The following is a 15,512-nucleotide window of genomic DNA, read 5'->3' as shown; positions in this document are numbered from 1 at the left end:
AAAATACCTGTAATTTACAGCCATCTTCTCCTCAAGAATACCGATTGTAGAAGCATTTGAATATCTGACTTTCAGTCTGTTTTGGGGAGTCACACTCAATTGCTACAGAACCAGCAATTTAATTTGTTCACCTTTTTAATGAACACTCAGATGTTGAAAAATAACTATATATAACAGAAATACAGTTTTACTCTGGGGCAGGAATCCTTCACTGCTTTAGTATGAAGGATCTGTACCAGTTTCACACAGGAGGTGAAAACTGCACCTTTGAAGGAGAATTTCTTTATGGTTAATACTTAGCAAAGTTCTTACTGATTGGCTTAATATTGTAGAGATTATTTGAGGAAAACACTGAAGAAAAGATTTCAGAAGGCAGTGGAGCAGGAAAGCACTCAGACTTTCAGAAAAGGATAAGCTGCTATGGTTAGGAAGAAAAATTAAGTGTTCTAGGTGATGATCAAGACTGCTGGCAAGTTTGTTTACTCAAATTCAAGTATCTCTTTTTATTACCATATTTAACACCAGCTCACACGTGAAGGTAACCAGAACTTTTAGGGACAGTATGGAAAATTGTACATGCATTAGACTAAAATTTAACCACTTTGTGACAACATTCAGAAATGTGACACTTCTTCAAAACAAACACACAACTGTAAAACAGCGAAGACTCAGCTCCTGCATCTTTGCTTCTCAGAAACAAAAGCTTTTCAAGGAGCCCACTTCCCTGACACCAAAACTCCAGGAAATGTTTTACTGGCTAACTGTAATTGAGTTAATTGCTGGCCCAGAATTAAACATTAGGACATTTGTCTGAAACTTCAGGAACTTGATCTCTCACAACACTTAACAGTTTTCAGTAAATTTTTATTCCTTCAAGAGCAGCCAGGCTTTGCTGCTAACAGGAAGTCTCAGAAGGAAACCCCAGCCCAGACACAGGTTTACGATTACAGCAGCATTGGTGTACAGCACTACTCAGTGTAAGTCTCCCTTGAAGAAACAGTACACCCATGAGATAACACAGACATTACAATCTCAAGATTAAGATGAGCTCAAATGTGGATTTTGACAAAAATACAGAAATATCCAGTGTTATATTCTAATATTACAGAAATAACTTTGTTTTGGATAAAAGCAATGTATTTGATAATTTAAGGTTGAAGCAACTTTCCATATACATCAGTACTTGGCCAAGTAAAAAACACCAAGTAAGTTTACAGTCAAGACAGGAACAAAAAATAGAAATGAAATGTATTTGACTGCAACTTCTCACAAGTAGAGGTATTCCTACAGACAGCAGATGCCCCTACTATAGCCCTCCACCTGCAAATCCTCTTTTTGCTGCCTCTGTGCCACCTTTCCTACTTTTCATGTCTTCTGCCAAAATTCAGGTCAGCTAAGACCTCAGCCTCTGAAAGTCTCACTCAAGAATATGCAAAACATTTCTTCAATGTTAACCCAGTTCTACCAATTAAACCCTTAAAAAAATATTAAAGTAAAACCTCTATTGCCCCAGTCACCTGGAAGAATCCTTAAAGGTCCAGGTTAAAATGAAAAGGCCTTATCTCTAGCTCTGAGGTAGTCTCTCTGTCCCAGAACACTGAGCTCAATCTTACACAGGCTGCAATGACACTGATGGGCCAGGTTTAACTGAAAACTGCCCTCTGCCACCCCACTCTTTGGGTTTTGTAGTCATTTGCATGTTAATAATAAATCAAAGCTATTTAAGGAAACCAACATGATAGTCATTAATGCAATTGTGTCAGACTAGTGCCAAATGAAAGGAGGATAAGAGCTCTCCTTGTCTCATCCTTCCTTTCTCCCTTGCTCCTAGCTGTCAACAAAGCCTTTCCTCATCCATGTCAGTTCTTTTGGTAAAGTTAGCTGAACCATGTTAAGCTTACCCAAGGAGGCAGGAGTTTTTTAAGACACATAGAGCCTAAGGCCACTTAGTAAGAAAGGTGTGCCTCCTCCCTCCAAAGTGGGAAGAGTTCTCCGGAACCAGCCAGAGCAATGATGAAGTCAGTAATGATGGGTAGGGGAGTTAGTTTTTATTTTAGCTTCTGGAATAAATTTGCATTCCCTCCCTCACAGAAGAGTCCTGTGGTCTGGAGAAGTTAGGCTCACTGCTAGAGACTGCAAGGGAAACAAAGGCTTTCTAGCAGCAAAGACAACCCTGCCATCCCCTGCCCATCATTCTTGGAGCATTTTGTATCATTCCACTTGTTTAATAGAGCAAGCTGTCACAGAGACCACCTTTCTAATCCTACTCTAATCCTAAACAGTTCTGCGGTTCTGGTGAGATGTTCTTGATACTTTGCAGTAGTAGGGTCAAGTTTCAACACTGCTGTAAAATCATAGGTAAAGTTACTCTTTAATCCCATCTTGCTTACTGATTTTTATGTTGTCTGTTTATTGTTAGCAATTTTAAATTTGTTCTTTCACAGAAGCCACACAGAACAGTAGTGTAACAGGCCAAACATGACACCTGCAGAATTATCAGAGGTTACACTGCATTTTGGTACCATTATTTCTTTCCTGCTGCTGCTTTTTACCTAGAAATCTGTCCAAACCTGTGATTTTGGTCTTCAAAACCTCTCCAGGATTTTACGACCTTTTTAACACATATTCTACTGAACAGCCTCAGAACAGTACACATGTATTTGAAAATAATTTAATATCTATTTTCTGATTAAATACATTCTGTGCGTCATTTTAGTTTCATACTCAATGACAGGGTACACACACTTCACAGGGCAAAAAATTTAAACCATGACTATTTAGTAACTTATGCATTGTAGTGATTAAAACCAGACAAGCACAAGAGAAAATACACATGCTGAAGCCTGATGTATATACTACTCTGGGAAGTCTTCAGTGACATGACAAAAAAATTGTGGTTTTTTTCCCCCAATTACAGGTGAGCAGAGGATTTGTCAGACATTCATTTTGTAGTTTCCACTGGACACTCTATGCCTCCTTCCTCTTGATGATCAGAGGCCCAACGTTGTCACCAGTTTCCTCATTGTGTTTTGTGTGAGAGCCATCACACAGCGGGAACTGAAAAGAGAAAGAATAAACACATCTAAAGTACATGCAGAGTCAGAATTAAGAACTTAGGTTGAGAGTTCATTAGAACATCTTCTCATTAAATCCACTGTGACTGCAGACTGTAACTTCTGTGCTGGTGTCTCAGGTCCCACAAGGATATAATTTGTCCCCTAAACACCTAGAACAGCCTGGCCAGAGCAAGACCTACAGAGATTCATTTATCCCTCTGTCACTGCCCAGCTCCCAGACTCTGCTCCGGGGCAGCTCTTTTCACCTGAAAGAGACAAAGGACATTGTGTCCTTTGCACAGGAGTGCAACAAGAAGCACAGGAAGCAACAAGAGTGAGGTTAGATCCCATCAGTTCTCAAAGATGCATTTTCAGGACTGTGCCTTCTCTGCAGAGCAAGCCCTGGAAATGATCACAGAAATCACACACAGCTATTTTGCATGCAGTTACAATTTTGTTTGCTTAGAAGTAATGGGAACCAAAGTTGGGCATCAGGCACCTTTTGCCTTTGCAGCAGTAATATTCCCCTGTAGCACAGTCATAATCAAAGTCTTCCACACTCCATTGATCCCAATCTTCATGCCTCAGTCACAAACCTTGAAAAAAATTAACACCCTAACACCCACACTTAGTTAGAATAAAAGATTTCTTGGTACTGCACAAAAACAATATAATAAAGACATTATACTTGTAAAAAAAAATATAATCCTACAGTCTAAAAATAATCACGTCCTGTAAGGTGTGGGGGCAGAGAGGTGAGGTGTCAATTTTTTGTTTTTCAGTTAGAAAATATCAAACCCACGCAATAAATAGCAGGTGAAGCTTTGAAATAAAAAACTGAATTCAGAGCAAATTCAGATAAGCTGATTCATGCAGGAACTTGATAATCACAGTCAGTTGTGACTCAGTCAGTAGGTACTGACAGAAAAATCTGAACAAAGAACATATGTTCATGGGGCATCAACCAGCTTCCAAACTCAGATGTTCCTGGGACAGTTCTTTTTCCAAGCATCACCACAGTCCACTGGTCCTCACAGAAGTGTTGACCCAGCTTCCACCAGACATTAAAATCTCACATGCCCCAAGAAAACAAGCCCAAGGTCCAGCCACAGCAACATCACCACTTCAACTTTGCAACTGACAAAAATGGTGGGATTCATAGGCTTCAGATAGAGAAATCTGTAACAGCTACCAACTCTCTTACTGTTCTGAATTTGTCTTCTGGGGTCTGCCAGTCACTGAACCAACCACTGGTTCTCAAAAGCTGGGACACTACACTTAAGCTTCTCAGAATAAAAACAAAACACCACCACCACTTTTTCAGAGCACTCGTCTGGTCACCTTGAAGACCAGATACTGAATAGATGGATCTTGGGCCTGACACAACATGTTCATCCTCGATTAAGATAAAGCAGGGCAGCAATAGCAGCCAAAGCTCAAACCCTGATGGAACTGTGCAGTGACCTGGACAGCTCAGATTATTTCCCTTGACAGTGAACAGGTCTAGATTCTCAACCATTATTTCTTCTGATGTTCTCCAGCAGTACTCCTTGACCTGCAGCCTGGGAATTAATACTTCTCTGGAAGACACAGAGGTTACAGATCATTGCAAAAGAAAAAGTACTTTCCCCCCTCCAGCTCATATAGTTAAAAACCCAGAAAAGCAAGAAAACAAATGTTTTAACTTTAGTTTGGTTTTAACAAAAAGCTCTTGACTCTGTACTGGTAAATGTGAACACTTGGGTTTTTCCACAGAACTTGACAAGCAGTGCTAAGACGCACCTGGAGAGCACAACACTGAATAGGAAGGGGACATTTAAAGAACTACCTAGTGCCAGCTTTAACAGATAATTGCAACCCAAGACAGACTCATTTGAAGATGACATGTGTTTTTTCCTTTAAATACGTGTATTCCTGGAAAACTTTGGCCAGCACAAACAAACAAAGCCTTTGAACTCTACTATTTCAGGAAAAAAAACACAGCCAAAACTGATCCTGCTCATTAAGAGTTACCCCAAATCACCCTGGTTTTGTCCAACTGTTTTGCTATTTTCTGTAGAGGAAGCACAGCCTGCAAAGCCAGCTGGAGTGAATGCACACTGCCAGTGCACACACAAGAATCCTATAGCTCATAAAGCTGCTGGTTCTATCAACAGCCTTATGTCTCAGATGAAGCTACATCTGATGAGAAGTGGACATGCACTCACACAAGGAGACATTTCTTCTAACCTGTATGTGGAATAAATACTCCATATGCCAATTACTTAAAGAAAACTATAGCAGGTACTTACTGCATTTGAAGTTACTGTATTCCCTGCATTAGAAGCACACATATTCTACCATCTTGCCATCACAAAGACATCTTACAAATTTTAACAGGATCATTCACAGTTGTAAAAAATAGACGTTAGGAAACCACTTCCAAAGAGGACAAGAGAATTATGAACAATGTCTCTGTTGCTGCTTGGCAATAACTGAACATGAGCAGAAGCACGCCCACCATCTTGAGGATCATGCTACCCATAAAGGATAACCAATGATACCCATAAAAGATCAACCAATCAAGGCATGAGGAAGGCAGCAAAAATGGAAACTGCCATGTCTGAAACATGCTGATTAGAATATTCATTATTAAGCATGCATAAAGCAAAAGAAAATCTTTGAAATTTTTCCGCTGACATCCTTAATGCTTTAACAAGACCTTAAAGGTCAGAGCTCTAATAATGGACTAATTGTAAGGTAGCCCTATCCACTTGCTTTTAATATGTGATTACAGAGCCCTGGCTCAGTAGGACACTATATGCCTAAACTGACAACACTCCAATATATGCCAAAACCTACTTCTTAATTTTCTAATTTCACACAAAAAGGACAGTCTCACACAATAGCTAGAATACTGGCAGGAGCTGCAATGCAAGCACTAAAACCAGACACTTTCTTCCATTTCTGTTTAGAAGACAGAGTAGGAAGCAGAAAGAACATACACTGAGATTCAACTTAGGATTAATTTTTTTCTATTTTTTTGCAGAAGCACTGAAGGAGGTGCCTGTGCTATTGCACCCCAAGGTAAATCCTAATTCAAATATTAAAACAAAATGCAAATTCTTAGACCTGCCTTCCTCCACCCTACACCAGTGGCTGGACAGTGACAGATGTTCTCTACTACTCCTCACTACCCTCTCAGAGAGAAGAAGGGAATAAGGGAGAGATGCTTCAAGGCTGAAAAAAATTTGAGTAGGTAGAAGCCAATCTGTCTGGGTAAATGATGTTCTTCTCCAGTGAGGAAACAGGGAACAGCAGCAAACAGGCCTCAACCCAACTAGCACAGCAGCCAGAGAAGCCCCCAGGGGGCTCTCTTTGGAGCAATTTTATGCTGAGCACCATGGGAAGGAACACTGTGACTGGTCCATTTGGGTCACCTGAGCCATCCTCTCCTCCCATGGGCTCAGCTGCTTCCCACTGTAACTGCCCCATCAATGGGATGGCAGTGGCTGGTGAGGTCCCAGGCAGGTCTCTTCACAGAATCACAGAATCCTAGGGGTTGGAAGGGACCTCGAAAGATCATCTAGTCCAACCCCCCCTGCCAGAGCAAGGCCCATCCTGGTTCTCTCCAACCAGGACATAGGGATAACTAGATTTCAAGGCTATTGGCCTCAGTTATCTGGTTTTGAAGGTTTGTATTTCAGTCTCCACACATAGGCACCGGGAACTCTAAAAGTTTTTAAATGTATGCCAGTGGTAAATGGAAAGTACTACTTGAACAGTCCACTTCTGCTGATTGCAGACCTCAGGACTACCACTATAGTTAAATTATACAGATACATCAAATGTCACATATCTCTACCTCAGATTCAAGCCTGTTCTTAGTGTTACTAAAAGGCTAGGTACAATGCTTCCCACTGATTTCAGGATACTGAGGCAACCCAACTTCACACACAAGGACCAGTGTCTAGGTCAGACTCTTCATGGCTCAAAAATAGTGGCTTAAAGCACGCCATCATTATTTCAGTGGCTTTACTTTAGGATTATCCATGTAACTACTGTGAGACACCAATGCATTAAGTCCACCTGTCTAGATTCTTCAAAACCTTTTAGCCACAATAACTTTTTAGATTACTTCCATCACCACCGGAAATAATCAACTGCTGTACTCATCCATGTGGTAAAAAGCAGCTATTTCCAGGACATGGAAGTACTACAATAAAGTCAGGACAGAACAGCAGTACCACTTTAAAACCTCTGCAGAAGTCAGGTTCTTCTCAAAATGCTTCAGCACTCATTCTGTCCACAAGATTTAATGATGGGCTCAGAAAATGCAAGTGAAAATATGACACCAGCTTTGGTGTACCAAGAGACTTCTCAATTGATTTCTGTTACTAACACTATGAACTGGTAGCATAACAGTTTCTGACTGGGTAAGCTCCCAACTTCCTTCAATAAAAGGCACTGAAACTCCCTTCAGGAGTGTGATTCCTAAGCTCTTCAGCTGCCAACAAGCAAAATGGTGTCTGTCATCCATGACTCCACACAGTGGCCCTCTTTTCAAGGGATCTGCTTCTTCAGAGCTACAGAAATACATTGTTCACTGTTTGCAGTTGTCTGCAGGCTTTACTCTGATTGATGGCATAAATCCACATAGTTTTATGGATTAAAATGCTGCTACATTTCACTGCAGAATAGTTTAGGTGAAAAGTTAACTTTCTCTAAATAAAGGAGGTTGAAAATATCTTGGTGAAAGAGACATGCAGATGAATGAAATCAGACCACTTTTTTCTCTTACCTTCTTAGATCTCCAACAACGACAGTAGACAGCCTTGTCTCCCAGATCTTCCATATCAAATGCGTGGACTACCTTGGGGTTATCCTTCTGGATATGGGGATTCACCATTGCTTTGCAGCATTTGTCTTTACAGAGAAATTTTTTGTAAGCCAGGTACCCAACAGCAGCTGCACCAGCAGCTAAGGAGACTGCAGCAATCCACTCAACTAGAATAAAAGAAAAGAAAACAAAAAAGCATGCAGACTGTCAGGTTTTAACCACAACATTTTAATAAAACTACTCAGTAGTAAATGTTTTCATGTTTGTGGCAACACCTCTACTTTCAGACAGACCTTGTAACACAGACCTTTACAAGAATATTTTCTTTTTGCACTCAGTTGATTTACTACTTTCTACTGATCAGAGTTCTCCTTCACCCCAATCCCTTCTGCACAAAAGTGTGAATTAACCTGGCAGGGTTTTGTGTGTTTTTTTTTTTTTAATTTTTTATTTGGGAACCTGTCATACCAACATTGGTAGTATAGCATTTCCCAGCTCATCACATTAAACCAGCTATAAGTACACTCTGTAGCAGCACAAAAACCCAACCGCATTCTTTGTTTCAGTTGCAGGAAGGTCACTGAAGAGGAATGTTCAGCATCACCAATACAAGCAAAATCCCTCCAAGGTATGGGTACCAAGTAGCTTTTAATAGATGCATCTTACAACTGAAAATGTTTACAGGTGTTTGGCAACAAGGAAAATATTTAAACACTACCACTTCAGAAGAATAACAAAAGCAACCTTAGATTGAATCCCTATGGTAGTGTACAGGAATGAATATGAAACAATAAACATAGTATTTACAAAACACAGCAAGAGTTTATTGTAACTAGATTAGGTCCTCACTCTCTGAATTACAACTTCAATTAAAATATCCTCTTTTCACCTCCTATCCTCACTCCCTCCTCCCCTCTAGATACCTCTAAAATCTTTGCTGTCTTACTCTGTATAATTTCCTTTCCTGCAAGGAGTTTTCCTACTTTTTTGTGGCTTTAGTGTTTCCTCTTTGCCTCATGAAAATATGCTGGACTTTGGCCCAAAGGTTCTGATTGCAGCAACAGTCCTGGCCATTTCTCTTCACCTCTGAAGGCAGCTGTTGCTTTTTTTGTTCTTATTCACTGCTTCTACTCACACATGTACTCCTAACATACAGCATTCAGATGGCTCTACAGACAAATACATCAATCAGAAATTTAAATTCTAGCATATTTATACAACTTAAGAAAACTACAACAGCTTCCACTTGGCCATTTCTATTTTGCCCTTAAACATTTGCACTGGATTTGAAAAACCCACATAGCACCTTTGGGGCAAGGGGTGTTACCACATTAACTCCAAAGGACAAGAAGAAACAAAAAGCCTTTGTTAGCTCTTGCTACTTTCCACAGCTGACTGGCTTTATTGCCACTGTGAGCTTACACTAAAAGGACTGAGGTTTTCTGCCCTACCCCACAGCCTTTTTTAAGATCCATACCAAGGCCATTCCACAGTGAAAATATTGTGTCAGCTCATAGGCACCATGCTGATCCACCTGGGTCTAGATGTAGCAATATACTGCATTAGACAAATATTTGTACAATGTCTGCAGCCCTGTTGAGAAGAGGGAAGGCAAGGGCTACTTTAGAGTCTTACTAAAGGATTAAAAGATGCAAAAATCCAGAATCCATTTTCTCAGTAAATGAAGGAAAAGAGACCAACACACACTGAGACCTACCCTATAAATGGGTGACAAGCCCTCCTCATAACAAAAGGGGGATATTAAGGTACAGAAAACTATCTTTAATATCAAAGAATTTAGGGCATGTTTCCCTGCTCCCAAACTCCTTAAAACAATAAAACACCAGAAAACATCCTGTGAATTCAGTGTTTCATATCCACCCACCAAGTTATCACCTCTTTATCTCCCCATTACAAACTAGCCAGAGTAATCCATTAATTTTAATAGGTTAAGGAAGCAAGGGGATAAAATTAAAGAAGGGATTCTATGAAAATCTGCTTTAATTTAGCAAAACAGTACAAACTGATCAAAAGAACAGATACAGCTTAAATGAGAGGCAGCAGGTTCAGATCATAGCCTTTTTTACTGTTAGCTTTTTGTCACCTGGAACTGTATCAGGGTGGGAAAAGGCATCATTTCATAATAACAGAAACCCAAGCATTTAGAAGTCTATTATTATTTTAATTTTCCTAACATGTCAAGCAACCCCACCACCCCTCCTTCCCTGTCTATCTTTTCTGAAGAGCTTAGAGCCATCCATTGCAGCATTTCAGTCATGAGAGTCATCCCACCGTGTTTCCCTGATAGTGACTAAGTCATAGCTGTTCTGCTGCACAGTGACTTCCAGCTCCTCCTGTTTGTTGCCCATGCTGCAAGCCCTGGTGTAGATACACCCGAGCTTAGCTATCAGTTTCACCCCTAACATTGCCTTGCCATCCCAAGGTTCATCTCTAGTGGGCCTGGTGTTATCCCCACCTCCCTACAAACCTAGTTTAAATCACTCCTGATGAGTACCACCAACTCCTGGCCAATAATCCTTTTCCACCTTACGTTCAGTGCCATGTAACATTCTCATGATTAAAAAAAACCCCAAAAACTAAATTCAACCAATGGCATCAGCCTCTGATCAGGTGTGCTTTCCTGTTCCTTTCAGCATTACCTGCCATGGAAGGAACTGAGGAAAACACTACCTGCATTCCTGACCCCTAAACCATTTGGCCCAGTGCTCTGAAGTCACTTTTTATCACCCTAGGATTTCTCTTGGCAATCTCATCACTGCTCAATGCATGACCATTAATGAGAAGTTACCAGAGGGCTGTACAAGGCTCAGGAGCCTCCTGGTTACATCTCTAAGCCAGGCCCTATGGGGGCAGCAGCCTTCCCTGTGGAATGGTCTGGCCAGTTTATTGGGCCCACTGTTCCCCTCAGAAGAGAATCTCCTATGCTAATAATCCTCCTTTCATTTTTAATAGAAGCAGTCCTAATGCATGGGGACAGTAATGCTGTTGTTTTGTTTCACAAACAAGATTCTGAGAAGCCAGAATGCCCATTTAATTTTTCAAACTAAATTTACCATAAATCTGCACCATGATGGAAAAAACTTCTGCAGAAGTTTTTTAATACCTTAAACTCTGTTTCAAGTGGCCTCTGGTGCCAATTCAACAGTCCACTGCCAAACCCCTAACGTCATGGGCTTCTGTAAACAGAGTGACATTGATCTGGAGTGTTGAGGGTTTTTTTATTTCTTTTTATACTAAAAACACTAAGAGCAACTCTTGAGTGATTATTAAACAAATCCTGGTCCTGGTACAATACCAAAACACAATGTTACAGGTCACTACAGGAGAAGACACTATATGCCTGTATAACACAGCAGAAAAACTGTTTCAACATAGGAAGCACTGAACAACGGAAAAAGTTTGGATAGAACTCCAGAAAAATTAACATATGAAGGAGAGGACAGAAAGTAAGAGAGATGGTAAGTAGGAAATATAAGTCCAAAGAATGCAATCCCAGGAGAGCAGGCAGTGCACAGAAGTAAGCAAAACAAAACAACAGAACATGAGAAGAGCAACAAACTCTGGGAATTTTCCAAACTTGTGGGAATTTTCTTCAGTACTCTTTGGACATTTCCTAACGCAGAAGAGTTTTGGATCGCAAAGTTTCTCTTCCATTTTCTCCCTGAACAGCTAGGAAGTGGCTCTGAATGCTTCCAGGTCCAGGCTACAGAGGTACTTTTAGAAAGCTCAGATTTTTTCTGCAGGAAAAACATGCATTTACCATCTGCACTGACAAGCACATGAAGAAACTGAGATGGTCTTGGCTATACCTGCAGTACATGATCCTGGTTTCAATACATATCACTTTACTTTCCAGGAAATGGCAACAACATCGGGGATAGTTGCACCCCTACAAACCTAGTCCAAGATAGTCCCAGAGTCAACTTTTAAGCTGCCTCTGCTGCTTAAAAAATTTTCATGTTATTTGAAAGTCAGCCAGAGTGGTAACTCTAGAAATGAAAAATCTGTATTTTTTTTTCTTCAAAACTTGAAACTTTAAACCATTGTTCTCTTCCTTTTATTGCCAATGAAGAGACTGCTCTTGTCCAAGAGTTATGACAGCCCAATTACCACCCACAACAAAAGGCCACCTTTCTGCAACATGTGGCACTTACTGCGGGGTCATCCAGGATAAATGCCTGCACCAAAACCCCAGCAGTAAAGGCCAACAAATCAAGCTGGTAAAGTCACGTCCATCACTTTGCAGCACCCACACGAAACAGGATTATGACTGACAGGCTTAATTTAACTGAAACTATACAGAAAGAGGTCACCAGAGGGAGGAGGATTCTTGGATCTGGCCATTAAGCAGTAAAAATCACTGTGATAAGATCTGTGGTCAGTGTGGGGCTACACCTCCAAACAACCCCACTGCTCAGAACAAAAAAAGCATCAGCTGTCCTATTCACTGACATCCATAGGGTAACCTTTAGATACACATGCACACCAATATGCAATTGCAGAAGCAATTAACTCCAGTTAATTGCGTCCAGTTTTCTCTAGGGAAATAGGCATTAGTATTTATGACTTTCAGAACTAATCCGTCTGAGCTACCTGCAAGCTGAAGACAGAGCTGTGACCTGCCAGTCCCCAGGCACTGACTGGTCACAGCTAATCATGACAGAACACACATTAACTGTATGCCACTTCCTCCTAAACAAAGTGCCTTCCAGACAATTCCCCTGTTTTCCTGAGATAAGGATATTGTCAGTTTGATTAGACACATGCCTCCCCCACAAACTGAGTTTTCCTCTCGATTCCCAGCGTATAGAAACTGCTCTAACTCTTGAAAGCTTTTAAGTAGTGACAGCAAGCTGCCACTGGGAAGGCAACCTGGCTGCAAGCTACTATCAAGTCACCCTCAGGGCCCTAGTTTGATTATTTTAATAAGCACAGCTTTCCCTCACTATAACACAATGCTTTGGCCAACATCCTCTGTATCATCAGCATAGCCCAAAAAATTCTACCTGAAGGGAGCCCCCTGACCTCAGGGCACAAACCATGAGCAGAGTGACAACTGTAAACCACAGGCATGCAGAAGAAGCTCATTGCTGTGGAGGAAATCGGACAGTTCAGCTTTCCACTTTGCCCTCCATCCATCCCAACCTCCTCATCCTGCCCAGCTGCCCAAACAACAGACACAACACTACTTCAGCCCAGGCTTAGAGATCAATCATTACACAGCACAACATCATTGTTATATCCCATGTGCAATATCAGGCTCTGAGAAGTTAAAAAAGCCGGCAATCTAAATGATTGCCACGCAATCTACATACGGAGGCATCACATAAGCTACGGGGCCTGAACAAAGGCTCAGCCCGACAGTGAAGCAGCAGGTGAGAGGCAGGAATTAAAACAACGGGGCTGGTACCGACAACGGGTCGGTACGGGCCGACCCCACCCCAGGCTGCCGGCTGCCAGGGGGGACGCGTACGAGGGAGAGAAGGAGGGAGGGAGAGAAGGAGGGAGGGAGAGAAGGAGGGAGGGAGAGAAGGAGGGAGGGAGAGAAGGAGGGAGGGAGAGAAGGAGGGAGGGAGAGAAGGAGGGAGGGAGAGAAGGAGGGAGGGAGAGAAGGAGGGAGGAGAGAAGGAGGGAGGGAGAGAAGGAGGGAGGGAGAGAAGGAGGGAGGGAGGAGGAGGGAGAGAAGGAGGGAGGAGAGAAGGAGGGAGGGAGAGAAGGAGGGAGGGAGAGAAGGAGGGAGAGGAGAGAGAAGGAGGGAGGGAGAGAAGGAGGAGGGAGAGAAGGAGGGAGGGAGAGAAGGAGGGAGGGAGAGAAGGAGGGAGGGAGAGAAGGAGGGAGGGCGGGCCGCAGAGTTCGGCGCTCTTACATGAGGCCGAGCCATAGGGTCCCTCATGACCGCCACCCCTCGCCCTTCCCGGCTGGTTAGGGACGTTATTTACGTACGTGCCCAACCCACCGCCTCCGGACGCGCTCCGGGAACACCCGCATTTCCCCGGGGGGCGGCCACGCCGCCATTTTGTCCCCGGGGGTCTGGCGGGGCGGAGCCGCCTTCCTTCCGCTGCCCCCCGATTCCCGACCCCCGACCCTCCGGTATGCGGGGACACGCGGTCAGACACAGCACCCCCACCCCCCGCCTCCTGCCCGCCCCTACCCCGCACGGCTCCGTTCTGCCCCAGCCCCATGGCTCCCGCTCGGACGTCGTAGAGGGCACGCGCACGCGCCACCAGGCGGGTGCCCTCCCACAAGATGGCGGCGGGGGCCGCCCCCTGACGGGAGCCTCGCTAAGAGAAAGGGCTCCCTGGGCGGGGCCAGCGGAGGGCGGCTGAAAAGAGTGCGGTCGGAGGGCGGGCAGGGGACGGGTCAGGGTCAAATGGCTGGTGGGCATCATTGTGGGTCTTGAGGGGGCACGGCCTTGGCGGGTGGTTTCTGGTAATAATGCTGCTGAGTGCAGTTACTAGCACTCACAAACTGCTCAGAACCTACAGTGCTGTGAGTACACTCCTGTGTAGTAGTGGAGAGATGAGCTACAGAGTGATATCTTCTGGGTAACACCTCACAAACTCTGACATTGATGTCATGATTACTGCTCTTTACTTAAAATCATTAGCAAAGGCCTGTACCTGGTTAAGGACTTGCACACCTGGGACCTACGTGACAGCCTTTCCAACTGGCACACCTCCCCTGTTCCTTTTGTGCAGCATGGTGAATGTGACATCTGTTACTGATTGATCAGCACTGTAATTGCAGCTCCAGCTGACTGGTTTCCTCTGCTGTTCCTAATAATTTCCCAGTCATCCACAAAGTTTGCAGGGGAGAGGACAAGATCAAGGGAGGTGATTCTCCTACTTCATTCTGGTGATACCTCCTCTGCAGTCTTGTGTCCAGTGCTGGAGGTCCCAACACAAGAAGGACCGGGAGCTGTTGGAGTGAATCCAGAGGTCACAAAGATACTCTGAGGGTTGAAGCAGCTCAACTATGGAGGCAGGCTGAGAGAGTTGGGCTTCTCAGCCTGGAGAGGGCTCTGGGGGGACCCTGGAGCACCTTACAGTACCTGAAGGGGCTACAGGAAAGCTGGTGAGGGATTTTGACAAGGCCATGGAGTGCTAGGATGAGGAGTAATGGCTTTAAATGGGAATAGGGGATATCGAGGTTAGATGTTAGGAAGAAATTATTTTCTGTTGAGGGTGGTGAGACACTGGAACTAGTGACACTAGTGACTAGTGACTAGAGATACTGGAACCAGAGAAGCTGTGGCATGAAGACCAGGCTGGATGGGGCTTGGAGCAACCCGGTCTAGGGGGAGGTGTCCCTGCCCATGCAGCATGGTTGGGACCAGATGACTTTTAAGGTCCCGTGAATCCATGATATGACCTCACTTCGCACAGGGAGGCGATGTATGGAGGGAAGGGGTGTATGTATGGGGTGCTGTACGGAGGCCGCCGCCTTCCCGCCTCGCCCACCCCTCATTGCCCTTCCCGGCGCGCCCCGCGCACGCGCCCGGGTGCTGCGCAGGCGGACAAAAAAGCGTCCTGACAGCGCGCGCCCCGCCCCGCGCCCCCCCTCCCATTCCCCCTCCCCTCCCCCCCGGCTCCCTACCCCACCCCCCCCCTCCCGCC

At 43.8% G+C, this 15,512-nt stretch overlaps 1 protein-coding gene across 1 annotated transcript; it reads right to left on the bottom strand.

Moving 5' to 3' along the window:
* Positions 1-843: 843 nt before the first annotated feature.
* Positions 844-14,152, bottom strand: CISD1 (CDGSH iron sulfur domain 1). Its single transcript, XM_030452938.1, has 3 exons — positions 14,048-14,152; positions 7,837-8,042; positions 844-3,057 (listed from the first exon to the last, which is right to left on the bottom strand). The coding sequence occupies exons 1-3, from the start codon at positions 14,076-14,078 to the stop codon at positions 2,968-2,970; spliced, it is 327 nt and encodes a 108-aa protein (XP_030308798.1). The 5' UTR covers positions 14,079-14,152; the 3' UTR covers positions 844-2,967.
* Positions 14,153-15,512: the final 1,360 nt, after the last annotated feature.

The sequence above is a fragment of the Calypte anna genome, chromosome 6, assembly GCF_003957555.1.
Source record: "Calypte anna isolate BGI_N300 chromosome 6, bCalAnn1_v1.p, whole genome shotgun sequence".
Taxonomy (NCBI): Eukaryota; Metazoa; Chordata; class Aves; order Apodiformes; family Trochilidae; genus Calypte; species Calypte anna.
Note: the sequence above shows the minus strand (reverse complement) of the source record. Positions and strands in the feature narration are given on the sequence as shown.

Coding starts and splice junctions, on each gene's coding strand:
- CISD1 (XM_030452938.1), bottom strand. CDS start 14,078: ATGGGGCTGGGGCAGAACGGAGCCGTGCGGG. Junction 8,043..14,047: donor GCAGAACGGAGCCGTGCGGG/GTAGGGGCGGGC, acceptor CTTTTATTCTAG/TTGAGTGGATTGCTGCAGTC. Junction 3,058..7,836: donor GTTGTTGGAGATCTAAGAAG/GTAAGAGAAAAA, acceptor TTCTCTTTTCAG/TTCCCGCTGTGTGATGGCTC.